Source organism: Eschrichtius robustus, chromosome 1 (assembly GCF_028021215.1).
Source record: "Eschrichtius robustus isolate mEscRob2 chromosome 1, mEscRob2.pri, whole genome shotgun sequence".
Classification (NCBI taxonomy): Eukaryota; Metazoa; Chordata; class Mammalia; order Artiodactyla; family Eschrichtiidae; genus Eschrichtius; species Eschrichtius robustus.
In genome coordinates this window covers 2,639,953-2,667,868 of record NC_090824.1, presented here as the reverse complement: position 1 = coordinate 2,667,868, position 27,916 = coordinate 2,639,953, and the positions used below count along the sequence as shown (strand labels likewise).

Here is a 27,916-nt window from a genome sequence, read left to right as displayed (position 1 = left end):
AACCCTCACTTCAAGGTTCAGACAAACACAACCGACGTCTGAACGCTTTACCTCCACTCCTGAAACTAAACAGCATTTCAATACCATCGCATAGGTGCCGAAGGTGACCTGTTTAAACACCTGGCTTCCCCTTTAGCTTTCTTATACAACTACCTCAGAAGCCTGTCACTTCAGGCTCAACACATCTGAAATCCAGGAAAGGGCCCAATGTCTTGTTTCTTAAGGCAAATCCCTTCTTTCAGAGATGCCAAAAGGTCAGATTTCTGGGTAAATATTTAAAATCTCCACCCAGAGACTCCTGCTGGGCTCCGGGCAAGGGCGTTGGCTTACTCTGGAGCTTTCAGGCAGCCCTCTTGTAATCGGGTCTGAACGCACACGCAGTAGAACGACAATTACTCTCCTGCGATGAGCTGGGGAGTTGGTGCTGTCTTTCCCCTTCCCCGCTAAGGGATGGGACACCGTCAGGTCGTGACGGAAAACCCTCCCAGCGAACCACACGTGTGAGACCGAGGACTGGTGGCCCTGTGGCACCCGAAGTTTAAGGGGCCTTTCCCACGTTTAGGACAGCGGTAAAAAATATCTGAACTATCTGAGAGAGAGAAAGCAGCGGTGGAGGCTGCATCCTGCCATCCTGCCAGGCGAGGCGCAAGGCTGGGGTCCCAGCATGCTGACTGTCATCACACAGCCTCGCCCGGGCTGGCACGCAGAGCTGGCAGGTGGCTCTGGCTCAGCCCTGGTTCCTGGTCCTTCTCCCTTCCAGGGTTAATCTTCCTCATGTTACGCTTAACTGAAGATGAATTTCTAAAAAGCTTCTGCTATGCTGTTATTACAGATTCCAAATGGGCTCTCTGATCACACCTGTTCTTTTGAATACAAAAAAGAAAATACAACAGGGTTTAGGAAACAGACAAAAGATGCTGGAACCAGTCACCAAACTGTCCCAGAAGTGACATCTCAGACAAACCATGAGGCCTTCTTTTTGAGTGCCACATGCGAAAAAGATGGTCAGAGAAATCAGAGGGCCCTGAAGTAACTCAGAGGACCTTCCCCCACATGGGGGCTTCTGGGGCAGCTCTTCTTACTTGTGAGCATGTGGGGCTTCATCTGCAGGGAGCCAGGAGAGATCTGTGCATACGACTTACTGATAAAGTGATAAACTGAGATGTCCAGTCTAAAGAAAAATTTAAACTAAAAAGTTAAATCTGTGGAAAGAACATGGGCCGTGAAGTCTGACAGATCTGAGTCTGAAGCCAGCCTCTGCTGTGTGGTTTGTGCAGATCACCTCCCCTCGTGGCCCTCAGGGTCCTCCTCGGTAGGATGGGACCGATTAACGCCCCCCCCCGCCCCCCGAGTAACAGGAGAGGGGGGCGAGAACACATGCATGCTCGGATGGGGCTTGGGACAAGCAGGCAACACTTTTAGTTCTCCATCCTGAAAGTTACTGAATTACTTTTTGCCAGCTCTAAAACTGACTTGGCATCTGTACTGTGCATGGAGGTGAAACAAGAGAGCACAAAGGTGGAGAGAGAGCTGGAATCAGAGGAGAACGCAGGAAGCTCGGGCGTCCCTGCCAGGTCACTCACGATCAAGATTACAGAACACGGCACTCAGTGACCTGCATCCTGTCAGACGTTACTGGGTGGTCTTGAGGCCATTCCTGCACTGGCCGCCCATGAAGACGAGTGGGTGCGGCAGGGAGAGACCAGGAGGAGAAGCGCCAGGGCCAGGCCGCGGCCCTTCCTGCCGGCTCTGGCTGCCCGCACCGCACCCCAGGCCCTGGCCAACGGCTAACAAGGCCGGGACACGTCCAGCGAGCCTCCGCCGGCTGAAGGCCGGCAGCTCCCCTCACGGGCCGGGCTCCTGGTCCCAGCGCCTTGGCTGTTCTGCCAGCTTGCCGAAGCCGGCAACGAGGCAGCCACAAGACTGTACCTTCAGGTAATTAAGGAAAAACCGAACTCCCACCTCCCACCCCCACGACCCCAGCCCCGCCAGCTTGAAACCAACGTGTGCCCTGTGGCTGCCTACTTACTCCTCGTCCCTCTGGCCCTCAGGCGTCATGACGCAGCCCACCTGCTATTCTCTATATCGAGTGGGTAGAATTTGAGGTTTAGGGTCTTTAGAAAGTGCTCAGACAGCAGGCCCAGCAGGAAGTGCCCCCCGTGGAGTGCGGACTCCAGGGCCTCACGCCCAGTGCTGTCATCCACGCAGAAGGACACTTAACTGAGCCGATTAAGCAACAACTGTTCTCCAGAACAGCTCCTACCCCTCGGAACAATATCTGTCCCAAGAGGAACTCTGACCCGGATATCAAAACTGGGTATTTTCTGGTCACTGGAAACCTTTAGCTTGTTTTCATCACCGTGTAAGTTTATACATCATCATGAAGAACATCTTGTAAAACGTAAAACAGTGCAGGTCCTGTCTTCCCTTGGCCTCGCCTTCCCCCAGGGAGGCCAGCCGTCTCCGTCGGGCTCCCGGGCTGAGGGGCCCCCGCAGGGCCCGTGGGAGAGGAGGGCAAGCCCACTCCAACGGGCCCGGGGTGTGGCAGTGGGACCGCCCTGCCCCCCGCAGCAAGCTGCGGAGCCCGCCTCTCCCGACTACTCAGCTGAGGGAGCTAGAGGACAAACCAAAGCAAATAGGACACATGCTGACCGGCAATGCGACAGCGGCAACGGGGTATGGCAACAGAAAACATATACATACTACAGGCAACGGGCGCCGCAGGCCACATGAGCTCCTGCGTGCGTGACCTCCGACCTTGTGGGTCCACGTACAGTCCCATGTGGCTGAAGCAAAGCAGGTACTCCTCACTTTTGAGCTCCACAGCACAAAGGGCATCAAAAGACTGTTGTGAGAGGAACGTAAGCGAGGGGTCATTGGGATTTACCAGGTTTAGAGCCTGCCCATCTCCCTGGGTGCTCAACAGAGAGAACCCGGAAGGGTAGCCAACACAGAGCTTGTCCTTGACCACGGCCATCCACTGTACATTGCCAGGGGCCACAAGCTCGCTGAACTTCCTGTGGAAAGGCTTAGTTCTCTGGATCTCATAGCAAAGGACCAGCCGCTTCACCGCCACGAACAGGCAGGTGGGGCTGCTCTTCTTCAGCGTCCCGGTCGCCATGAGCTGGCAGCCTTTTGTCTCCGGAAGCTTGATGTCCACGCTGCTCTCCACGCCGTCGAAGGAGGACCATGGACACAGGTGGACGTGGTGGTTCCGGCCGCAGAGGAGGACGGCGACTCTCTCTCTGGGGGCAAGCTCGATCTGGTACACTTTCTTGTAGTCGGCCACGCGGACGATCACTGCAGGACGGGCGCGACAGCGTGAGGCCAGGGCCTCCACTCGCGCCCCACCCGGAGCGCCCCCTCCTCGTCATCTCACACACACCCCTGGTGCCAGGGCCCTGGCTGGGAGGTGCCAAGGGCAGTGAGGCCCTGCGTGGGGGGATCTGGACGCCCTTCCAGCTCATCCCTGAACCCAGGAACCACGTTTGGAAAACAAAAAAACCTCACTGGATCCTTGGAGAAACTCGCTGAAGGCTCCCACCCGCTCACTGGGCCCCCAGACCAACCCAGGACCCTCGATACCCTAACTGGGGCAGGGCCTCCACGCGGGCTCTGAGCGAGAGCCGGGGGTCTGGACCCCGAGGGACAAACAGCCCGCGGCAGCAGCCACCATCCCAAGACCACGTGTGTTCACCCTTCTTCCAACCGTGCCGGGACCCCAGGCTCGTCAGGAAGGGACCACCGCCACCTCGGGGCAACTCCCTATTCCTTGGGGGAGGCGCCCAGAGCTGGGCCCAGGGCGGTGAAGCGGGGAGACTTGGGGGTACTTTTGCTTTTTCTTCTGGGAAGAATGAAAGGTCAAAATTTGAAGCAAAGGAAGGAGAGTTTTGGTAAGGCCTCGGTGCACCCAGGAATTAAGGAAGCATTTCTCCTCCTGGGAAGCTCTCCCTGCCCCGACTCCCTGCTCAGTCCTCTCCCTGAAGGGCCTAATATACACGGCAGTCAGCTCACCACCAGCCCTCGAGGCTGGTCTCTGCCGTTTTACTGGACCCGCCCACAGCCTTCGGGGCTGGCGGACACGAGGCAGAAAGTTACTGGCCATCTGTCCTATCTGTGGCGCATCCTTCTCCTCAGCCGCTGGCCTTTCCCTTTCTTTATAAAGCTCTCTGACGCAGTGACTTACTCCTCTCACCCAGGGAATCCGTCTTAACCCGACACGTTGCCACCGCCGACCCCGCGCGCGTGGCGCTAAGCAGGCAGCCCGAGCGCCCGGCTCACTCACCGTCCCGGGTCACCTCTATGACGTAGAGCCCTTCCTCGAGGCCGACGGCGATCCTGTCCCCGTCTGCGAACAACGTAAAGCGGTCAGTACCGGCGCGCGGGCCGTCTGCTTCCAAAGCGGCGGGGAAACTACCAGCTCAAACGGGCCACACCGCTGAGCCCGCACGCGGCCGGGACGTGGAGAAACGCACCCAGGATGGCGGCCGCGAGGACGGCCTTGATGAGGGGCAGCGAGCTGTCGTAGGCCTCCTGCGGGACGTGCACCACCAGGTTCCTCAGGCGGTTCTTGTGCAGGATGGCCTGCAGGCCTTCCAGGATCCCCACCCACTTCCTCTTCTCGTTCTCATTTTCCGTCAGAATGAGCAGCGAGCTGGTCTTAGAAGGTGTACCTAAGAGAGAGGCCGTCACCTTCACGACGGAAAACAAAACAGACAGAGAAGAGCCGTAAGACAACCGGACACACCGAACCGACGCCACGCGGCCTGCAGGGGTGAGGGCGGGGGCTGCTGCCGGAGAGCTCGCCTCCGTGGGCGGGCCGCCGGGGTCCTGGTCCAGCCGCCCGCGGGCCGCGACAGCCCGGCTCTCACACGGCGCCCGCAGCCCGGCCTCGCCAGAGCTCAGGTGACTCGGCTCTGGCCAGAACTGCAGTTCACTGTTCACTCGAGAGCCGCCTTCTTGAAGGCTCTGATCACAGCTGAGAAACACACTCTCAGAACACGTCAAGGGGCAACAGGATCTCAAACAAACAACTTCCCTGTGGGCGCTCCCCAAACACTTACCAGGGCACGGGACAGCCTTAGTTGCTACAAATCATCCTTTAGGCACACAATGATGGGAATTTTCTGTATTGTATACAGAGACAGTTTCTCAAGAGATGTGATTTAACAGAAAGTGATCCATAGACTTGGTTTTGTGGTCAACCAAATTTCTCTGTACTTACAACAATTCCCAGTGGAGGGGGATCCACAATCTTCTAGAAGCTTCCTGACGCCACAGCATCTAACACTAGCTCAGCAGGGGGCACTCCAACTCAGCCAACAAGACCGCTGATAAGCAATGTCTACTGATTTTTCCCTGGCTTTGCTCCAGTTAATGGCCAACAAGTCCTCAGGAGGGAGGCTGAAGGGTCCGTTTCATCTATAGCCAACCGCGTGTCGGCCTCCAGCACCTAGTGCACTGGACTGGAGCAGCCGGGACACAGACCGAGGAGGGAGGACGGAGTGGGAGGGCCTGACGTTGGGGAGACAGGGCTCTGCCGTGTGCAGAGAGGGTCTGTTACCCAGTACGGGGAGGGGGACGGGGGACACAGGACACATCGACAGGTGTGAAGGAATCTGGAGAAATGGAAGGTCCGCTCTGGATGTGCGCGAGCCCCTTGCTACAGGACAAGGAAATGCTCACAACAGTCCTTTTATTTTAACCACATGGATTTTTTCTTTTTTTTTTTGGCCGCACCACGTGGCATTCGGGATCTTAGTTCCCCAACCAGAGATTGAACCCGTGCCCCCTGCAGGGGAACTGCGGAGTCTTAACCACTGGACCGCCAGGGAAGTCCCCCTACGGACGTTTTATTGTTAATGAAACGTCTCTAAAAAATTGGAAAAGAAAACATACCCTGAATATACACGGAATATCTCGGCGTGAAGCGTGTATGACGTCTGAAGCCAGGACTGAGCTCACAGAGAACTCTTCATCTCTGGTAAGAAATAACACACTCAGAATATCGGAAAAGAGACACACACACAGGACCCTGTCCTCCACCCTTTAGGAACATTATGAGAAAGGATACTTTGGGGACTATTTTCTAGAATACAAGGGAGGCTCCTTGCCTCCACCAGGATAAGAAAACGCTTATAATGACAAAGCCAACAAACAAAAGACGAGAATCTTGCATGCGTTTCAATGATTAGGGATGATTGAGAATAAAACCACCTTCCTGAGTCACACTGTTCTATACTGTGCCAGACTGTTCCACAAGTACAAACATACCACATCTTTGCTTTGGCCTGTACCTGGCTATAAACGGGAATAAAATGTGCTGAGATAACCATGGAATCACCTCCAGTTCGCTCTAAACCCTAGGCTACGAGCAGCGCTACGCCTCGGGACACCTGCCAGTGGTCTCGTCACTGCTGGGCCAGGGGCACACCTGTGTGCAGCGAGGGGTGAGCAAGATCACCCGGGGACGTTTCCAAATCACAGGTGCCCAGCTGTTCACCCCTGCCCCATGGGTCCCCCGAATACCAATGCCGGAGAATGAAGCTCCAGGCCAGGCCCTAGCCCCGGACAGGTGCCATACTGTGTGGCACTGGGGGTGGTGACAGAGGGACGGGCGCTCCACCTTGTGAGGAGAGGACGTGGCAGCAGCAACAATAGCTCCGCCCGCCAGGCTCTGAGCTAAGCACACCCTGTCTATTCACTTGCTTCATCTTCCCAACAACCCTCGTACCTCATGACGTTGCTATTATGTCCATTTCAGAGAGTGAACCACAGAGAGGTGGGGAGGGAAGGGTGCTGTGCCTTTTTGTATGTTGATGGCAGGAAGGCATCTGACTAGAGATGGAAGCCCTAAGAGACGGTGCCACTCAGCAAACGCTGTGGCCACATGAAGACAAGGGCTCACGAAGACAAGAGCACAGACTACCTCAGGCTGTGCAGTGTGTCTCTGGGATCTTTTCTACTTGTTCTTGGGTATGTATTTTTCTTATTAGATGCCTATTTGGCAAATCTTTCAGGGCAAAAACATTCACAGCAGGAAAGTTTCTAGCAGGCACCTGTTTTTGGAGCTGCCCAATAATTAAGGGCGTGAAGGTAGAAATGGGGTTAAAGGCTACCAAGCAACAAACTCTCATTCTCAGATATGTAAGTCAAGTAAACCTCCTAGAACGAGGATAGACTGCGCCACACTGACCTGAGGTCCAGGACTTGGCTGGCCACGACGCCAGGCTGGGTGGACCTGCCCTCGGGCAGATCGTACAGAAAGAGCTTGCAGTCACAGACGACCGCGTAGGCCCGCTGCCACCCCTTCTTCACCCCGCTCGGCTTGGGGACCTGCGGATCAAAGTAACCATGTTCCTCTGGGCCAGGGGTGCCGGCCGCAACAGGTCCGGGCAGCGGGAAGTGGCGGTGGCAGGCCCGGGAGACTTCGTGGAGGCGGCTGCTGTGCGGTGGTGCCCTCCTAGCTGCCGCACGGCCAGCCCAGGCCGGCGGCAGAGCTGCGTCTGGGCCCAGGATGACTCGGGCAGTGCTGGGGAGGGGCTCTGCCCACGACAGAAGGTGACGCAGGGGACAGTGCAGACAGCTCAACGAATGGGTGTGTTCACAGCAGACGTGGAGCATCGTGGAATGCTGGGCCGGGCACAGCGCCTTCAAATGGCACTTGGCTTTGAAACCTTAAGCGCATCAGCCCAGGAGGTGGGGACGAGAGGCCCCGGCTGATGCTGTGTTTCTGGGGGGGTCCTCAGGACCCCAGGAGGGGAGGGCTCCCAGGACCGGCATGTGGGTCGCTTCATGCAGCAAAGGGACCGATTTCCAGGGCAGCTGGGCATGGCTGTGGGTCACCAGGCTGGGTCGCCTGCCTGGGCAGGCAGCGGGGGGGAACGTCCTACCTTCACGTAGCCCTTGTAGGCCGTTCCTATGCCTCTCTGTACGTCCACACCAAGAGGCCGCTTGGACTGCTCGGGGGGTATGGGGCACACCTGGGGAGCGCTGTCCTTGCAAGACACGTGGCAGGCAAATGAGCACACTGCGAAAGCACAGGACACACTGTCAGACCTGCGCCCCCAAAGCAGCAGTTGCCTCAGACGTGCGTGGCACCCCAAGAAGGAAACAGTTTTTAGAGCAGTTCCCACAAACGCTCAGGGTAGGCTGGCATCGAGCAACTTTTCCACACGCTCGCTAGCACTCGCTGGGGGGGCTGGCGCCTGTGCTCGGGGGCTCCGGCCCCAGGCTCGTCCCACTTCTCACCGCGGGACCTCGGCTGGCCACGCGTGACCGCCCAGCCCCAGCCCAGGGTGAGAGCACAACACAGAGGCCTAAGATGCTCACAGTGACAAACCAGCAGGAGAGAGACCAGACTGTGGTGCTCATCTCTAAATGACCTGACAGTGGAAGATCGTAGAGTTCTTCTTACTCTCCGCTCTTCCTCATCTTGGAGAATGGACGTGGACGGGACGTGGATGCTACGTTTTGTAACAAACAAGGACCAACAGACACCCTGGTCGCCCCAGAGCAGCGCGCTGTCCACTGCAGCATGATCTCAACTCAGAGACCTGCACCGAGCTCTTGTAAAGCCAGAGAAGGAGCATGTGCCCTGGGCCCCTCACGGCTAGGCGGCCCTTGGCCTCGCCGGCCTTCACCGTGACTCCCACGCCCGGCCCCTCTCGGCTCGCAGGCCGCACTCACCCTCGCAGGCATAGCCCTGGCGGATCAGCCCCACCATCAGGGAGGTGCAGTGGCTGCACTGCGTGGGGCTGGAGAAGGACTTGATGCTGAACTGGTGCGCTTTCGGCTGCAGGAAGAAGGTCAAGGTGGTGAGACACGGGCGGTGGGGACCGGGGACATGCCTGCTTGTAACCAAGCCTTCCAACAACTGGAGCGCGCCCTGGAAAAGCTGAGCCACACGCTTTCACCACGACGTGCGCGGTTCCCGGCGTGACCCCACGCACGGAGCCTGAGCCAGAAAATGAGTCCACACGTGCGGCCTTCAGTGAAGACCCTCGCTGCCCACACCAGCGAGGCTGGTCGGGCTGGGGCGCCGCGGTGACCCGAGCCCCTTGGCTGCCAGAGGCTCTGGGGCTGGCCTGGGCCATGTTCTGGAGTGGGCTGCCACACGCAGCAGCTTGTTCCTCCCAGCAGGAGTCTGGAAAGACGCAGTGCTCCTTGTCGGGAGAACAGACACAGGACGCCACGGACAATGGAGTGAGAAGCCCAGCCAGCGTCCGTGAAGCCTAACACGGCAAATGAAAGGATTCCTTTCAGGGGCCCGTGAAGACGCGGAGCCGTGTGCAGGAAGCAAGGGAGTGACCAACACAAAATCCAGAGAGCGGTCTGACCCCTGACTCCACGAGAATCGTACTCCAAAAGCCAAGCCGTTAGCTGGTCTCAAACAAAATCAAGCCCCCTGTCTCTAGCTGGCATGGCTGCCTGTGACTGAAGGCTTAAAAAAGACCGTGTCTACATTAAAGAAAAGAAAACATCTAGTACGTAAGGCCAGACACCTGCTAAGCTTGAAACCAGGGCCTTGTCACACCTCGAAGCCATGACCTACGCTGAACCCGTGCGTACTGACGGCACAGCTCTTCAAAATACATTTACGAAAAAGACAAGTAACGAAGCTGCACACTGAGCAGAATTCCATTCACGCTGAGGAAGAAGTGCCTCCCATAGACCACGTGGTTCTCTGAGGCTCAAAGTGCAGCCAGATGAATGGGAACAAATGTGGAGAAGGGACTTAATGGACACTGAGCACACAGTGGTTACCAGGGGACGAGGAAACGCGGTCTGGGGGTGAAGACAGAGGGCCGGGGAGGTTAGACTCTGAAGTCAGCCCATTAAAATGCATTCATGTCTCATTGGTTTAATCAAGAAAACACAGGGGGCTTCAGCTGGTGGCGCCGCGGTTAAGAGTCCGCCTGCCAGGCTTCCCTGGTGGCGCAGTGGTTAGGAATCCGCCTGCCAATGCAGGGGACACGGGTTCGAGCCCTGGTCCGGGAGGATCCCACATGCCGCGGAGCAACTAAGCCCGTGCGCCACAACTACTGCGCCTGCGCTCTAGTGCCCGAGAACCACAACTACTGAGCCCATATGCTACAACTACTGAAGCCCACGTGCCTAGAGCCCGTGCTCCGCAACAAGAGAAGCCACCGCAATGAGAAGCCCGCGCACCACAACGAAGAGTAGCCCCCGCTCCCGCAACTAGAGAAAGCCCACATGAAGCAACGCAGACCCAACGCAGCCAAAAAAAAAAAAAAAAGACATATAATAAAGTTGGCAGGGTTAATTTAATAAAAGGTGCTGGAACAACCAACTAGTCATTTATAATAAAATAAATATGGATTCCTAATTCCTTCCTCAATCCAAAATAAGCTCCAGATGGATCAAAGATTTAAAGATAAAAATTAACCATGAGTCTGGGGGCTTCCCTGGTGGCGCAGTGGTTAAGAATCTGCCTGCCAACGTAGGGGACATGGGTTCGAGCCCTGGTCCGGGAAGATCCCACATGCTGCGGAACAACTAAGCCCATGCGCCACAACTACTGAGCCTGCGCTCTAGAGCCCGCGAGCCACGACTACTGAGCCCGCGTGTCACAACTACTGAAGCCCGTGAACGTAGAGCCCATGCTCTGCAACGAGAAGCCACCACAATGCGAAGCCCGTGCACTCCAAGGAAGAGTAGCCCCCGCTCGCTGCAACTAGAGAGAAGCCCGTGCGCAGCAACGAAGACCCAACGCAGCCAAAAATAAACAAATTAATTAATTAAATATATTAAAAAAAAAAAAAAAGAAGTATAGAAAACACAGGGTCCTGATGCTTTCTGGATTACACACTACTCAGAACAAAACATTACCGTGTACGTGAAAATACTAAGTTCATCTTATTTACACAAAAGTTGTCTAAATCTGAGAAGGTCCCCCGGGGAAGAGCAAGGTCCCTCCTACCTTTGGTCCCGTCAGAGCGAGGGTCTGTGTGGTGGGCAGCGGCACGGTGGGTGGCCTCTGAGGGGCCCGAGCCACGTCCTGGGGGACAAGCGTGGACAGGTGAGCACTGTCATAGCTCAGCACGCCTCTTACACAGCAGAACTGATTAATAATGAACAGTCCTGCATTTTAATTTACTACATTGTTGAGACACCTGTCAAAGCAGCCCTCATCTGGCTGACGCACTGACAGTAATTCTCAAACACAAGCCGGGCTTGGAGTGACAAGCTGTGAGGCACCAGGGCAGCTTCTGTTCGAGGGCCCGCGAGGCGCGTGGACGTGGGGGCAGGGGGCAGACCCCAGGGCTCTCGGGGCGTCAACAGGGCAATACTCTCACCTCCTGCTGTTCTGTGCTTGCGGCCACAGAGACTGGTGGGGACGCCTCTGGCTTTGGAGCTTGTGTTTCTTGCTCACTCGTTGAGCTGGTCTGTGAAAACAAAGGCAGAGAAATAGTGTGGGAATAACAGAGCTTATTCTGCAGAATTCAGACTCTTAACTACATGTTCTTTATTTAACAAGTGCATTTCACTGGGGACCTAAGGTCCCAGCACCGGTCCTTAGTCCTGGGACGTCCCGCCACGGACCCCACCTCACTCACAGCTGTCCTACCTTCTCTGCGGCCTCTGCCCCCGGCGTTCTAAGGCTGGGGTGGCGACCGCGTGGGAGGGTGGCCTCGGACAAGTCACGACGATCGCCAAAGGCCTCACCCTCCAACTGCAGCCCGGACCCCCCCATCCTCCGGCCCCAGCCATTTAAGGGCAGGAACGGGAGCTGCCAACCCTCTGAGGTCACTCAGCAGTGATTTTACTCTGCACCCAGGAGCCCTAAGATCAAGTAGCCACGTGCTCCATAACCTCAACTCAGGGATCGAGAAAAAATACTAACGTCAAAAAAGGTCTATGGACCTGTGACCAGAAGTAGGAATTTCCCTGGAAGCTTTATGACACAGGGAAGCAATGTTCTGTTCTGATAACTCAAGATTCCCAATTTACTTCCACAATTTGAAGCTCAAGCTGCATTCTAAAACCACCTAAAAATGACTTCACATTCATGAGTGTTCCTGATTCTAACGTTTCCTCATCACCAGCAATTACGATTCACACAGATGCACATACACAGTTTACAAAGCTTCATAAATGTGACACAGAAGTAGCTGGGTAGGTGCCTACAAGAGCAGTATACAGCTGTTATCTTGTGCTCCGAATCGAAATCCCATTGAACCAAATCAGAGAAACACTTTCCAATGGCTGGAATTAATTAGGCTGCTGTCTAAGCAGCCAAATTCAGATGGGAAGGCAGCACATACACCAAAAACACATGCACAACTGTGTACTCCAATATTTGAATTTGTAAGCAAACTCACAAGGGAAAGGCTAGATCAATTAGCTACAAATATAAGCAAGTTTCTCCCATAAATAAGATATGTTAAATGAGTTACAGTTCCATCTTTAGATAAATGAAGGGCAAAAGAACATTAAGTAATTTAATTTTAGCCGTGTAACAGCCCCACTAGTTTCATTTAGTTGGTTAATTAATCAAAAGGATGCAAATGAAGGAGGAGGAGAGGTGCACATCCAGTGCCGCTGTGCTGACGTGAGTGAGGGTGCGGGGAGCGGCGCCGGCAGTGACTTCCTTCTTCCCAAGAGGCTGGCAGAGAGGATGAGGAGGAGGAGACAGAGTCCTCGGTTGCGACAGACGAGAGGAACAAAACCATCATTCCCACCCAATAAAAACTTGTGTGAAAATACACTGATTCACTCATTGCGGCAAACATTTCTAGTATGAACAGCAAGCTTAGTATGGGGAAAGCAGAAGAGAAGCTTCAATCAGACGTTTCTCATGTCTGGAAACCCTCCTAGCACACTCAGACTCTGACCAAGGATTTTCTTCTTTCCATCAGTAAATGTCCTTCCTACTTAAATCACAGGCTAGTGAGGGACTAAAGCATGAAAATGGCAGGAGTGCTGGCTACACAGGATAAGGTTCAGAGATCATAACCTCCGCCGCCACTGAAACCGCTCCGCCGGCCGCCCACGGAGATGGAAGGCCCGAGCCAGAAACCACCTGCCGCCATATGGATTGCTACTCTGTCCACTAGTTTTACAGAAAAGCCCCTGCTGTCCTGCCCGCCACCCCCCTCCCTGCATTGGCAGGCAGATTCTCAACCACTGCGCCACCAGGGAAGCCCCAAAAAACCCTCTTGGGGGCTTCTCTGGTGGCGCAGTGGTTGAGAATCTGCCTGCCAATGCAGGGGACACGGGTTCGAGCCCTGGTCTGGGAAGATCCCACATGCCGCGGAGCAACTGGGCCCGTGAGCCACAACTACTGAGCCTGCGCGTCTGGAGCCTGTGCTCCGCAACAAGAGAGGCCGCGATAGTGAGAGGCCCGCGCACCGCGATGAAGAGTGGCCCCCGCTCGCCGCAACTGGAGAAAGTCCTCACACAGAAACGAAGACCCAACACAGCCATGAATAAATAAATAAATAAATAACAATAAGATGTCACTGGTTTAAAAAAAGAAAAAAAACAACCCTCCTGACAGGTGAATGTAAACAGGTGTGTGCCCAGAATGGTGGGGGCAACAGATCCGCCTGGATTTTCTAACAACTGATCTAGGCAAGGATCACGGTCGTCCGCTAACCCACGGTGACCGCTGACTGCTCCCGGGGCCCTTCCCAGGGCGGGGTCTGGCAGACACCACCTCCACCGAAGGGTCAAGAAGCTTAGCGTCCCCAGCGCTGAGCAAACGGGCCTCCGCTCATGGGGAGAACACACCACCTCCCGCGCAGAGTTCACATCAAGACGTTCAGCCCACATCTAATCAAGAGGAAGAGTGGAGGGCCTTCTACAAGACAACTGGTCTGGACGCTACAAAAATATCAATGCTATAAAAAACAAAGTGTGGGGGTGGGGGAGACAGGGGCACGGCTCCAGATTAAAGGAGACCAAAGAGACACGAGCTCTGGCTCCTGAGCAGGAGGGAAGGCAGCTGTGCGCTGCGGCATCAGTGCAAACCGTCCCCGCGCGGTGACGGCGCTGTGGATACGCAGGGGAACGTCTTCAACTCAGGAAAGTAACGCTGGAGTATTGAGTGTATTAGGGGTCATGATGCCTGCAACCCACGCTCAAATAGCTCCGGGGGAGAAAGGTCCATGTGCATGTGGAGAGAGAGGGGGAGAAAGCAAGTGCAGCAACATGCCAGGTGAGAGATACGTATGTTCACTGTACTATTCTTTCAACTTTCCTGCAGGTTTAAAATTTTCTAATAAAAAGTTAGAAAACAAAAGCAACGGCAAACACATCAGAAGTCCCATTAATGAGATTTCCCTTCACTAGTTTCCCGTTGCGGCTTGCTTCAAGGGGCTGCTGGGAAGGGCCCATCCCTGCAGTTTTGCAGAGACCGTCCTGCCTCCACGGAGTGATGTGAAGAATGCGCCACGGAAGAGGAGGGAAGCGGGATCCACTCAGACCAGCAGCCGCTCCCCAAGCTGGAGGGGCTGCTCTGGGTTCCTCCTGCGCGGGTCGGGTCTCCCTGAGCAGAGGCGATGAACTCTAGCACCAGGACCGCAACAGGGGCCCGGGCCGGACTGTTCTTCCAAGCCACCCACCTCCGCCCCGGCGAGGCTGCACCGTACTGAAACGGGAACACGACCGGCTCATTCTTCAGCGTGAGAACTTGTGGTTTAAAAACTGCCTGAAACATTCAGCACACAGGCAGAGACCGGTGTGGACTTCCTCCCGGAAGATGCCAAGCACTCTCTGAACCCTCCACCTAACTTGAGGGGCCTCTCTGTGAACGTCTCAAACACCCTAACTGCTTCCAACCGTACACGTTTAGCCCCTGGTCAACTGCAGGGTCGGCACAGCTGAGCTAAACTGCCAGGGGCCAACGTACTGTGGGTTTGCGGCCCCGTAGGTAGTCAAATCACAGTTAAGCGATGTCTAACTTATCATCAATTCATCTGTCACTTTAAAAAAATAATTACTTACTCTAAACGTCAGATCGTGCGCAAGAGGTGCAGTGTTGAAGTACTCAAAAATAGAATCCTGAAAATCTGGAAGTTTGAGTCCTGTAAGAACAAAACGAGACTAGTCAAGGTAAAAAATTTAAGATGCAAATACTCAGTGTCATCGAGATATCAATTCTCTGTCAGTTAAATGATAAATCTGAGAGAGTAACCGAGGAAGACTATCCGGAAATCTCTAAAAATGAGGGGGTGGGTGGGGGGAGGAGACCTACCAGATACTAAAGCAGATTCATTAAAGCCTCTCTAATTAGAATCAGGGGGTCTCGCCCATGGACGACGAGCAGGGCAGAAAATCCAGGAACAGCCCCCAGGGCCCATGGTAATTAAATCTCATCTATGATCAGACTCACATCTGAAATCAGTAGCGAGGGGAACTTTTTAGTAACTGGCACTGCACAACTAACTAGCCACAGGAAAAAGATAAAACGGGGTCCGCCCCTCAAACTGTACATCATAGTAAATTCCAGATAGGTCAGTAATCTAAATGTTAAAAGTGAGACTATGCAAGCGTCAAAAGAAGACATGGGTGAATTACTTGAGCAACTGGGGACTTGGGGGTATTGCCCTGTGACTCAAAAAAGGGAAAAAACTGATAAATTTGACACACAAAAATTTAAAAAAACAACAATAAAAACACCTTACACTTGGCAAAACAAAAAAACACAACAACAGCAAAAAACCATCATAAACAAAGACAAAAGACAAACTAGGAAAAATATCTGCAACTTCTGTCAAACAAAAGGTTCTAGTCCTCAATACATAAAAAGCTTCTAAAAATTAAGAAAAAGCCACAACTTGAATTTTAAAAAATGGGCAGAAAACACAGATACATAAGTCACCAGAATAAGAAATACAAATAGCCCTCCAACATATGGAAAGATGTGCAATCTTGCTCATAATAAGAAAAAATGCAAATGTGGTGCTACTTCTCACCCATTCAGAGTAAGATCATACTTTGTGGGCGAGGCTCTGGGGCAGGGACCCTCGCCTGCACTGTGGTGGAGACACAAATGCCACAAGCATCGGAGCAGAATCCAGCACTGTTGAGGCTAAGTGTATGCATGCTTGACCTCTGACTGGCAATCCCACTTCTGGAAATCTATCCCCAAAATTCACGGACAGAAATAGGAAACGCTATATGCACACAGCTACTCACTGCAGCACTCTGTGATAGCAAGAGACCAGAACAGCCCAACACCCAGCAGGGTGCTGTGCTGTGCTGGGCGAAGGGTCCGGGACCAGCTGAGGGCTGTGGCCTCGCCCGAGCACAGAACAGAGCAGGGCAGGCCTTTGTGAAGTCATGGGGGACACAACTGTCTAATTATACAGGTACAGGTATTTGCTTTATATTTTCAAGGTGAAACAAAGGAAGAATAAACCAAAAACTGTGGCTACCTTTGGAGAAGGCATCCTTGAACAAACTCTACTTCAGAATTTGGACTTTGGAATTATGCTAAGTGCTTTCTTTATGTAACTAAAAACTATTAAACCTAAAAGAAATGAAATCTAAAATAAAACCATTTCATTAAAAAAGGTTTATATTTAAATAATTCAGGGGCTTCCCTGGGTGGCGCAGTGGTTAAGAATCCACCTGCCAATGCAGGGAACACAGGTTCGAGCCCTGGTCCGGGAAGATCCCACATGCCGTGGAGCAACTAAGCCCGTGCGCCACATCTACTGAGCCTGCGCTCTAGAGCCCGCGAGCCACAACTACTGAAGCCCGCGTGCCTAGAACCTGTGCTCTGCAACAATGAGAAGCCACCGCGATGAGAAGCCCACGCACTGCAATGAAGAGTAGCCCCCACTCTCAGCAACTAGAGAAAAGCCTGCGCACAGCAATGAAGACCCAATGCAGCCAAAAATAAATTAAAAAAAAAGAAAATTCAGACACGTTGATTCTAATTTACCAGTATCTGCTCTAAACTTTTCTTCCATCTTCTTCTTCAAAATTTCCATTTCTTCTAATAATTCTCTATTCTTGGCTTCGGAATCCTTTAGTTTGCTAAAATAAAAAATAAACAGCTTTAAGTGCCCAGAGCCCAAGTCATCTCTGTGCTGGCTCAGAGAGTGTAAAGATGTTGGGGTGGGGGTGGGGGGAAGGGAGGGTGTTTATTAACCCAGGTGCCTGGGAAAGCGGCAGGGCAGGCACGACAAGTTCCCCTGTTCATACACTTCAAAACTGCAGACTCTCATGCTCTCATTTTTTCCTGAAAACACTAATAAGCACAGCCCCCAGGAGGTGAAGTGCTCACACACACCCGTGCACCCAGGTCTAACTGAACACCGAATAAGTGCCAGCCCCCCGGTGGCCCAAGGCCCCGCAGGCACCTTTCAAAGGAGAGATTCATGTCCTTGACCTTCCTCAGCTCCTCCTGGACGAGCTGTTTGGCCCGGATCTCCGCCTCTAGAGCTGACTGCAGTTCCAGGCGTGCAGACATGTCCAGCTTCTGACTACGGCGAACTTTCCAAAGGGGATCCTGTAGAGATCGGTTCAAATATTAAAAATACATTCTTAAGCTATTTACTTGTTTAACAAAATTAATGCTAACAAATAAGTACTTGATCTTCTTTGAATCTTAAGCTTTTATTATATTTAAGTATCAACTCTCAGATGTTATTAAAGTCCATGGGATCCAATTTTAGTTTTGTGACTTCTTTCTTAGAGGTCTTCTAAAGAATAAAATTTACAGGTTTTTTTTTTTAAGAATAAAACTGATCCTATAGTGTAATTTCTACATGGCTCCACTACATTCTTTTACAAATTTAAGTTACAGTCTACGATCACAGTTATCTTATTTTTCCTACGTCTTGAAACATTCTGCTATTTCATCATCTCAGTAACTATGTCCTTACTCATCAATTATTCCTACCTATGATAAAAGACTAAAATAATAACAGAAAGGAGGAATGATGGAATGACCTAGAAGGTTGAAGTCATAGTGAAATAAACCAGCTTGAGGACAGCATTCTTCCATTTTCTTATTGAGCTACCTGATGTATCTCACCAGCTTTCAAGAGCATAAGAGAAATCTGGAGAGATTATCTTGTAGACTTTTTTTTAGGCTTTCACGGAATACGGTTAAGAATTTTTCATTTTTCCTCCATAACAAGAAAGAGAGAAAACGGAGTGAGAGAGATGGTTCACAATTAGTGGACAATCAGAGAGGGTACGGAGGAGCAGAGCAGGGCTCCATCTAGCGGTGACAGCGGGACCGATAAGCTGAGAGAAGGCTCAGGGGACCACATCCTAGAGGAACTTTCTCAAGGATGGATAAGTGAACAGACAACACACTTCTAAGGACAATACACTTCTAAGGACATTCTCATCCAGTTAGGCCTTCAACACGAAGAACTATCCACACTGTATTTTGCAACAAGAATCTCAACGGGGGCTTCCCTGGTGGTGCAGCGGTTAAGAATCTGCCTGCCAATGCAGGGGACACGGGTTCAATCCCTGGTCCGGGAAGATCCCACATGCCGTGGAGCAGCTAAGCCCGTGCGCCACAATTACTGAGCCTGTGCTCTAGAGCCCGCGAGCCACAACTACTGGAGCCCACGTGCCACAACTACTGAAGCCTGCACGCCTAGAGCCCATGCTCTGCCACGAGAAGCCACCACACCACAACGAAGAGTAGCCCCCACTCGCCCCAACTAGAGAAAGCCCGCGCACAGCAACGAAGACCCAACGCAGACAAAAATTAATAAATAAATTTTAAAAAAATAAAAAAAAGAATCTCAACAATCCCATTTTGCTAAAAGGACATAGTCTTTCATCTTTTATGAGGTTTGTGCACAAACTTTATTTAATGCAGTTTATAAATGCCAGTGTACTTGTAAACATGACTGGAAGAAAAGAAAAAAATAGAAACAAAAAAATTTACTGCTCATTCTATTTGGTGTTTATAAATGTAAAAATGAAAATGTTTTCCAATTGTGGAGCAAAGAACACAGCGGTATTTTTTCCTTCAATAAAATTATGAGCTGTCCATGTTTTCAAAAGTATTGTGTTCTGGACCTCCCTGGTGGTGCAGTGGTTAAGAATCCACCTGCCGATGCAGGGGACACTGGTTCGAGCCCTGGTCCGGGAAGATCCCACAGGTCGCAGAACAACTAAGCCCGTGTGCCACAACTACTAAGCCTGCAAGCCACAACTACTGAAGCCTGCGCTCTAGAGCCACAACTACTGAAGCCCGAGCGCCTAGAGCCCATGCTCCACAAGAGAAGCCATCGTAATGAAAAGTCCACGCACCGTAACCAAGAGTGGCCCCCGCTCGCCGCAACTAGAGAAAGCCCGTGCGCAGCAACGAAGACCCAACACAGCCAAAAATAAATAAATAAAAACAAAACAAAAAATGTATTGTGTTTTGGTGATGGAAGTGCAAGAAGAGCGAGAGGTCAAGGATGAGCTGGAACCTATCAGAGACGGACTCCTGAGGTTCGGCGTCCACAAGCCGCACGTGCTCCAGGCCCTGTGGGACGGGGGCCAGCAGTTCAGTCCACCCGAAAGTACTGGCCCCCCCACCTTGGTAAATATACCTTCAAACCAGTTAAACATGGAATAAAACTGTGCGTTCACTAAGTTTAATTCTAGCCAGAATCCTAATGAAGTTGTTCCTCTTCACCTTTACTCTTACTCTGTATATTATTCACAAAGTAACTCACACATGCGTATTTTAACAACGGTAAATGGTGGAGGAGAGAAGGGGGTGCGAGCTGCTGCACGGGGACCAGCACCACCAAGCCCAGCGCTCAGAGTCACACAGACTGCTGGACAGACGGACAGAGCTACACACTAATAAAGCAAACCTCCTCGACGGCGGAATCCCGTCCTGCTAAGTTAAGACTGCGCCACAGAGCCTGCTACTCAACAGTGATTTGCTAAATGAATGAATGGTATCAAAGTAATCTGTGATCTCCTGACGCCCGACAAGATGCTAGCCACACAGAAACCTCCCACGTCACTGAATTACCTGCACATTCACATCTGGAGCCACTGATGATCCCCCAGCAACGCAAGTGCGCATTTCAGACCCAGACCTACCAGTGTCCTTGACCCCAGGCTGGAGCTCCTCAGCGTCTCGAGCTCTTCAGTCATCTTCGAAGCCAGGGCCTGAAGATAGCCCCGGGCATCCTTCTCGTCGCTGACCCTGGAGGGGGACGGCCATCCCGTGAGCGAGAGGTGCCCACCACCCCTCCTCAGGACACGGCGGCCCAATGCCATGTCACCCCCCGTCACCCGTGACGAGCCCACACCCCGTTAGGGGAGGCCAGTCCCAGCTCGCTCTCTGGGGCTCCTGGGCCTTCGTGCAGCCGTGCTTCCCAGAAGCTCTGCCTCTGTTTCAGCCAGGACACGCGGGGCGGCCCAGCGCGACCCACACCCTCAGGGACTTGGTGGTGCTGTTTCTCCACCTTCAGTCCAATGTCATGATCACTGGACAGAAATGCTGCCCCCAGACGGTACCGATTTGGGGGAAACAGGCGAGATCTGTAGGGTTAGACCTCAGAGACACAGCGTGAGGTGTGAAGGAGGAGGTGGCAGCTGGGGAAGCCACGACGGGGGCGCCAGCCGGGCCGCAGCGCGGGGCTTGCCGTGCACGTACCACTGGATGATTTCCGCGATCTGGGCTTCCCAGTGGGCAACCGACTCCTTCTTGGCTGCCAGATCCTGCAGTTCATCCTCCAGCTGTCTGTTCTGAGCTGTGAGTTTATCCACAAAGGAACAAAGCTGAAATTAAACAATTGTAACACACAACTCGTTACTGGGCATCCTTAGCGTTATGAAAACTACAAGTTCTTCTGAATTTTGAAAGTTTTCTTTAATCCTTATGAGAGTTTCCCAAACGAATTTTCCAATGTGGACTTTCTGATCATATCTAACTTAAGTCACATTTCAATACAAATCTTAACATCAAAGTGATTAGAGCTATTGATTTCAGGTAATTAGCAGCTTGTAACCAAATGAAAACATCCCACTTAAAAGATCAAACATATTATTTCATTTAAAAATTAAAATACTTAAAATACCAAACTTCTAAGACTCAAGACTGAAAAAACTACAGCATCCGCAAAGTGACAGTTCAGATCCTTTAAATCACCTTTTCGTTTTCGGCAGTTAATTTCTTGTTTTCCTCAAGCAGCATCGCCCTTTCTCGTTCATACTTGTCTTTGACTGTGCCCACGGCCTCCTCCATCTCACTGTGCCTGAGAAGGCGGGAGAGGTTTTAGGGGTTCCTGACTTTGCCAACGCTCCTCCCCGGGCCCGGCTCAGCCCGAGGCCTCCGCGCCGCGGGGCTGTGCGGACTCACCGCTCGCGTTTGGACTTCTCTAACTTGTCCTTCAGCACCAGGACCTCCTTCTGCAGGGCCAGCTGCTGGCTTTCAGAGTCGTGCACCTCCTTCTTCACATTCTTCACCTCCAGCACGTGGGAGGCCTCGCGTCTCACCAATTCCTCTTCATAAAACAGGACCTTCTTCTCAAGCTCAGATTTTATCTTGGAAATCTCTTGCTGATGTTCTAAGGCGGCACCTGGCCCACGGCCTCCTTGCTTCATCTGAAGATAAAGGTTGGAATAAATTACAAATCTCTGCGCCCTCCTCGAGGCTCAGGCATCACCCCAACCACAGCAGACACTTGCAAGCACTTCTTCCTCTGCCCTGCCAAAGGACACTGATCCTTCTAACAGCTGCAGGGCAGGCTTTGGGGCGGGGGGTGGTGTCTGCCCTGGGAGGGGTGAGCCCGGATCTGCCTGGGACCCAGAGGCCCCGTCTCACACTCTGACACGAATGGTCCTCAAGGTCTCCTCACGCTGTTCGTTCATTCACGCAACAGTATTCTCTGGAGGGCTGACCGTGTGCCAGGCACCCTCCTGCTAACAGGGTCACACGGGGTGGTGACGTGGGAAGTGAGCCATCAGGCTAGGAAGGTCTTCATCACGGGGGAGGTGGGGGCTCAGCCAGGGCAGGGGCACTGAGTGAGGGAGGTGGGGGGACAAGCTGCAAGTGTCTGAAGAACAGGAGGAATCGGGGGGCACAAGGGAGGAGGTCAGGGTTATTCGAGCGCTGCGGGAAGCCGTCAGAGGGCACTAATGACCTGACGAGCTCTGACTCTGGTGTAACGAGCTGCTGTGTGGAGAGCAGACTGCAGGGGGCACAGAAAGGGACGGGGAGACGCAGTCACAGGCCGCCAAGTCCAGGCAAAAGGTGTTGCCCGTGGAAGCAAAGACGACGGGGAGAAGCTGACACCTCGGGGATGTGTGCTGGGGGGACGGGCCAGGTGTGAGGGCGAGAGAAGACCCATCGTCTGCATTTCACAGATGAGGAAACCCAGGCTCAGAAAGTGGAGTCCCGGAGCTGAAGTTTCGCCAAGCCCATGAGGAGCCACTAGGGCCCTCCCCCGCTCCCCCGCCCCTCCCCAGCCACCCCACTGCCCTCTGGCCCTGGACGAGGCCCCCGGCCACCAGCCCGGCTCTTGCAGTGTCAGCAGCAGGACATGGGCTGCAAGCTTCTCCAGAAGCGGGCTCCACCGAGTTTAGAAACCCAGACACAGAGAAAGCACGAGGTGTCAGTCTGCTAGGGCTGGCTCCAGACTGCCGGAAACATTTACACAAGAAACGAAGGAACCCGGTTTTTAAAGGTGAGAAGCTCCCATAAGCTTTCACATCGCGTTCCGGGCCCTGCCGCCCCCGCCCCCGCCCCCGCCCCACGCCGGGTCTTGTCGGAGCCCCGACAATCGCATCGCTTAAGGTGACTCCCGCCCGGCAGCTGCTAAGGATAAGAGTCTGCTCTCTCAGTAAGAAGAAAGACCTAACCGAGCACTACCTTGAGGGCCTCAAGCTCACTTTCTATTTGCTTGGAGAAGTTCTCGCTGTGCTCACGCAGCTTGCGCTCCTTGGAGGCCTCGGCCACGGCGTCCTCGAGCTGAGCTTCCAGCTAAGGAAGGAGAACAGCGCTTTTTATCAACACAAACCAGCTCCACCGCGGCAGCTAGACCTTTACCCAGAAGGAACTCTAAGCAAACGAAACCCTGGCAGACCTTTGTAATTCTTTGCTCTTCATCAGATTTTGATCACCAAGTAAAGGCTGAGAAATACACTTCAGGACTTAACTGGAATGGCTGGTTAGTAATAAAACAAGTTTAAATTCTAATTTAAACTGATACTTTGAAACTATATTTCAAGAAAAGATACCAGTTTGGGAAAACAAATACTCCGATACCTGTAGAATACAGATTTTTTTTTTTTTTAATTTTACTTATTTATTTTTGGCTGTGTTGGATCTTCGTTGCTGTGTGTGGGCTTTCTCTAGTTGTGGTGAGCGGGGGCTACTCTTTGTTGCAGTGCATGGGCTTCTCATTGCGGTGGCTTCTCTTGTTGCGGAGCACGGGCTCCAGGTGCGCGGGCTTCAGTAGTTGTGGCATGCGGGCTCCGTAGTTGCGGCTCGCGGGCTCCAGAGCACAGGCTCAGTAGTTGTGGCGCATGGGCTTATTTGCTCCGCGGCATGTGGGATCTTCCCAGACCAGGGCTTGAACCCGTGTCCCCTGCATTGGCAGGCGGATTCTTAACCACTGCGCCACCAGGGAAGTCCCAGATTCATTTTTTTTTTTCATGGAAGATTTGAAACATACACGAAAGTAGATAGAGTGGTATAATGATGCCCATGTGCCATGACCCGGCGTCAAGAGGTAGCACCCTGGGCCTGCTTCAGCTGCGTGGCTACTCCCCAGTCATTTTAAAGCAAACCCCAGACACAGTATCATTTCACCCAGAACTGGAACGGTCATGCTTAATTAGGGGTTCACTACAAAGAGTTACAGTTGGCTAGAACTACAAATGTACTGGGGTTGCAAAATCAACTGTCTAAGAAGAAAACAAATAGGCATTTTGAGGCCAAAGGACAAAGAGCCCTGAACACAAAAGGAACAAGAGCATATACTTCTGGGCCCTCCCACTCAGTTTACCGAGTAAACCCTAACAGAATTTTAAAGGAAGGGTTGTGGGAAATATGTTGCCTGCTGGTAGCGGAATGTTTGAAATCATCTCGGGCAGCAGTTCAAAGTGGGGTCTTGAGGCCCTTTTAGGGTCTGCAAGGCCCTTCCCCTTCTAAGTCCCTACCTTAGGAGCTGGGCTCTCTTCATGTACATTATACAAAAAAGCGCATCACTCCAGACAATGCAGAAACAGATACGAGAACCCGGGTGTTCTCTATTAAGTCAGACATTAAAGAAAGGCATAAGCATGTTGAAAATGCCACACTTCTCACTATACTTTAAAAAACTAGTCACTTTTCCTAAAAATGTTATTTATGTTAACATGTAATGAGTCTGTTGTTATACTGAAAATTTTTTCAGTTTTAATTTCTAACATGGTAAACGTTAAGACCTATAACCACACAAACAAAAGCCCTTTGGGGCCCTCAGTGATTTCTGAGTGTCAAGGATCCCGAAGCCAGTCTCAGGACCGCTGCTCTGGGGCAGCCGGCGTCGCGCACCTAGAAGCCTTCGTGTCTCCTGAAGCCATGCTGCGTCACGTCATGACGTGTTTCTATGGTATTTCTTGTTCATGAATACCCTCTATTCTGCTTTAAAATTTTAGTACTACAGGAACCTCTTTTAGTAACTTCACAAATAGGTAACAAGGGCTGAAAGCTACAAAATATACGCTTAGCAAAGCGGCTACTTGGCTTCACGTGAAATTTAAGATCCATTGTATGTTCAAGTGATTTACGTGACGCAGCCTAAGCTCCCAAAGCTGTTCTACTGGGGTCACCCAGGCGCCCCACCAGCACCCCCCGAAGCCCCGAGAAGCTACCTCCTTCCGGCTCTTGTCGGCCCTGCGGGCCTCCTGCCTCAGCGCATCCATCTTCTGCACGGCCGCCTCCACCTCCTCCTCCCGGTCCCGCAGCTGCCGGGACACCTTCTGCTTCTGGGACCGGAGCTCGGCCATGCGCTCGTTGAGCTCTGAGAACTCCTGCAGGGCCAGCTTCCGCTGCTGGTGGGCGTCTTTCAGTTCCCGGGCCTGGGACTTCAACCGCTCAGAAGCCTCAATCAATTGCTGAACACAAAGAGTTAAATTGCAGATGGTTTACGTCTGCCTGACAAGGACGGGAAGGCGAGAAGCGCTGTCTTCCACTGTGTGAAGGGGTTAAAGTGACAGCAGATCTGGTTACAGGCTGTAGCCACAGCCCCGAGAACTGACCTTCCTGGAAAGAGCCCTTTGTTTGTCCCAGCGCAGCCTGAAGAAGCCCACCTGAGACCAGTGAGACCCTCCTATGATGTGAGCAGCTTGCTCGCAGAGGCAAGTCTGGCTCGGGAATTTCGACCTCTCCCCTGTGTCATCCACACAATCACAAAAGCAGATGAAGCATGAATCTGGTCACCAATCTAGTTACTTAAACCCAGCAGAATCAGAAAAGAACATATTATATACAAAAATGCTTAAGATTTCAATCAAAGTAAAGAACTGTATAAAAACAATCTGCTCCCTGCAGCCGATCCCTCGACAACTGGGCTGCTCGGTCACCGTGGCACCTGCTGGCCTGCGGCTCGAAGCAGCAGGATCTGAGCAGGCCGGCAGGGCAGCTCCCGCCACAGGGAGGAGAGGCCCCTGCGGACCCGCCCACTGCAAGTTTCTCCAGCCCACCTGCGCCTCTGAGACGAAGCCCTGCAGGTGGTACGATACCACGGGGAAGGGAAATCCTGCTCGATTCAGAAAACAGACCCCAACCACAGGGTCAACAACCGAATGTACTTTAGGAAACACGGTCCTCACCGGTGTGAACACACTGCTGTCTGAACACAGTCGGACGTGTCTCACTGAAAATCAATGTTATAAAGGAGCCGTGGCCTCTTTCGCAAAGCCTGGCCGGAACTGCAGGCAACCGCAGGCCGGGCAGGAAGGACGGGGACCCTGGCTCGGGTGAGGACAAGCGCCCTAAGCCAGCTGGGTCAGCGCAGGGAAAACCCTGAGTCCTCACACGGGGATACCGCCCGCTCAGCAGGCTCGTGCCCGAGGTTAAAGACGACGACCGGAAAGCGCGCCCGTGCAGCCGAGGCGCTGAAGAGCACCCACGACCGGGATCGGCCCCACGGTCACCGGGCGCCAGTTTCGCTGCTTGTGAGCCTCGGGCAGCAGGGGCCAGGATCCCGCACACAGACGAGGGGCCTGGACATCTTCGAACGTACGCACGAACTCAACCTCACACCCTGCAAGATCACGTAAACCTCTCTCACACACGAGGCCTCTGACTACCTTGTGGAAATCCTCCTTTTCCTGCCGCGCCAGGCGGTACTGCTTCTCCAGGCCTTTCAGTCGATGCGTGGAATCCTCGCGCTCCTGGCGAAGAGCCACCGTGTCCTCAAGCTGTCGCTCGAGCCTATTTGAATCTGAGCCAAAGAGAAAAGAAAGCGTATTCCCTTACATGCAAAACTTTGTGATCTGACTTACTGACAGGGAATTACTTAATAATCCCAAATGCCCTCGAGGCTTTTTTGACCTTCTCTCTCAGGCACGCACATGGCCACCTGCACACCTGAGCAGACCCACCAGACTTGGCTCTGCCCCTCTGTCTACGCACCCTTCCCCGGGACCGTGAGCCCCAGGGCGGCATGCGCCTCTCTGTCTCGCCCTTGCTCCCTGTGTGAGCCAGCACAGTGCAGCCGAGTGGTGCAGGAGGGTCTTAGTAAGTAATGGACTCAATGGAAGCCCTTTTCTGGATCGGGATGGTGGGTCCCAGATAGGAAACAGAGAGAAGGCAATTGACTCAGGTTTGATTTGAGATGAGAGTCAAGTGCCGCACCAACCCATGTGTCAGGTAAAGGGTTAAGACTTAAAGGTGACTTGAGTCTTCAGGAAGCTCTGATAACCTAGGAACCACAAAACACACACTGTCGTGTCAATAGAACCAGCACCTCAAACACTGGAAAGTAAGTACAGCCACTGAGGGAAGCTTCAGAAAGGAAAGTTATGGCAATTCTGTCTTAGAGCGACAAAGAGGAGAATTAAGATAGAGAAATGCAAAATATTCTGAGAGTTTATGCATAAAATATTAAGAACTGATTCTAGCTGTCACTATAACATTACAGTATTAGAGTTAAGCAAGTTGGAGAAATGATTTTAAATAAACTGGCAATACACCAGAACTCTTTGCTGAAGTTTAACCTTTTTTTCCTGCTTTTCCATCCAATGAAAAGGACTCTGAAAATTTTCTTTGCAGAGACGAATGCCCAAGAATACAGACTAAGCAGTCTGACTTTAGAACACTTACCCGCTATTTTGTTCTTCAAACGTTCGATTTCTTCGTTCAGTTTTTTGATCTCTTTATCCCGGGCCGAACTGCCCAGCGCCCGGGCCGAGCCGTGCAGGGACTGGACGGTCTGGGTGGACTCTGGGGAGGAGACACGCGTGAGCGCCGGCCCGCGGCAGCGGCAAGCAGACCCCCCGGCACAGGCCCCGCTGCCACTCACCCTGCAGCTTCCTGCTCAGCTCCAGCCTCTCCTGTTCCAGCCTCCGGATCCTCCTCTCATAGGCTTCAACCTGCAAGCTGTTCTCCAAATCCCGCTGCACACCCTCGTCTTTGGTTAACGTGCTGGACTGCATTATGCTCTTCAGAGAGCCCCGGTCAGAAAAACAGCTGCAAATAAAGCAACAGGGTTTTCTGATCTACTGAGAATTTACAGTGATTCCATTAGCATTTAAAAACTTCCTGGGGTAAAAGACAAGCCTTTTTAAGTTGGCAAACAAAAACACTTGCGAAAAGACTTTACTGTTTATGGAGCCAAAATTAGACAAGAGTCTTCCTTCCTGCAAATGACTGGGTGACAACGGGCAGCGAAGAGGGACGCCCTCAGAGCTGGTCAGAGACATTGCCTCTGCAGGGGAGGGGACAGTAATTTCTTTCTTTCTTGTTGAAGTA

The 27,916-nt window shown here is 52.6% G+C and overlaps 1 protein-coding gene across 1 annotated transcript in view; it reads right to left on the bottom strand.

Moving 5' to 3' along the window:
* Nucleotides 1-27,916, bottom strand: part of CDC42BPB (CDC42 binding protein kinase beta) — a 111,943-nt gene that overhangs the window by 9,401 nt on the left and 74,626 nt on the right. The window contains exons 10-30 of the mRNA XM_068540145.1: nt 27,468-27,634; nt 27,269-27,388; nt 26,254-26,387; nt 24,814-25,056; nt 22,826-22,936; nt 21,314-21,558; nt 21,104-21,209; nt 20,609-20,733; nt 20,050-20,155; nt 17,337-17,485; nt 16,916-17,010; nt 14,971-15,050; nt 11,319-11,408; nt 10,943-11,020; nt 8,689-8,794; nt 7,893-8,029; nt 7,196-7,335; nt 5,899-5,980; nt 4,476-4,692; nt 4,286-4,348; nt 2,704-3,300 (exon numbers count right to left, since the gene is read on the bottom strand). Coding sequence (XP_068396246.1) covers nt 2,704-3,300; nt 4,286-4,348; nt 4,476-4,692; nt 5,899-5,980; nt 7,196-7,335; nt 7,893-8,029; nt 8,689-8,794; nt 10,943-11,020; nt 11,319-11,408; nt 14,971-15,050; nt 16,916-17,010; nt 17,337-17,485; nt 20,050-20,155; nt 20,609-20,733; nt 21,104-21,209; nt 21,314-21,558; nt 22,826-22,936; nt 24,814-25,056; nt 26,254-26,387; nt 27,269-27,388; nt 27,468-27,634 — 3,191 coding nt within the window. The remainder of the gene's footprint in view (nt 1-2,703; nt 3,301-4,285; nt 4,349-4,475; nt 4,693-5,898; nt 5,981-7,195; nt 7,336-7,892; nt 8,030-8,688; nt 8,795-10,942; nt 11,021-11,318; nt 11,409-14,970; nt 15,051-16,915; nt 17,011-17,336; nt 17,486-20,049; nt 20,156-20,608; nt 20,734-21,103; nt 21,210-21,313; nt 21,559-22,825; nt 22,937-24,813; nt 25,057-26,253; nt 26,388-27,268; nt 27,389-27,467; nt 27,635-27,916) is intronic.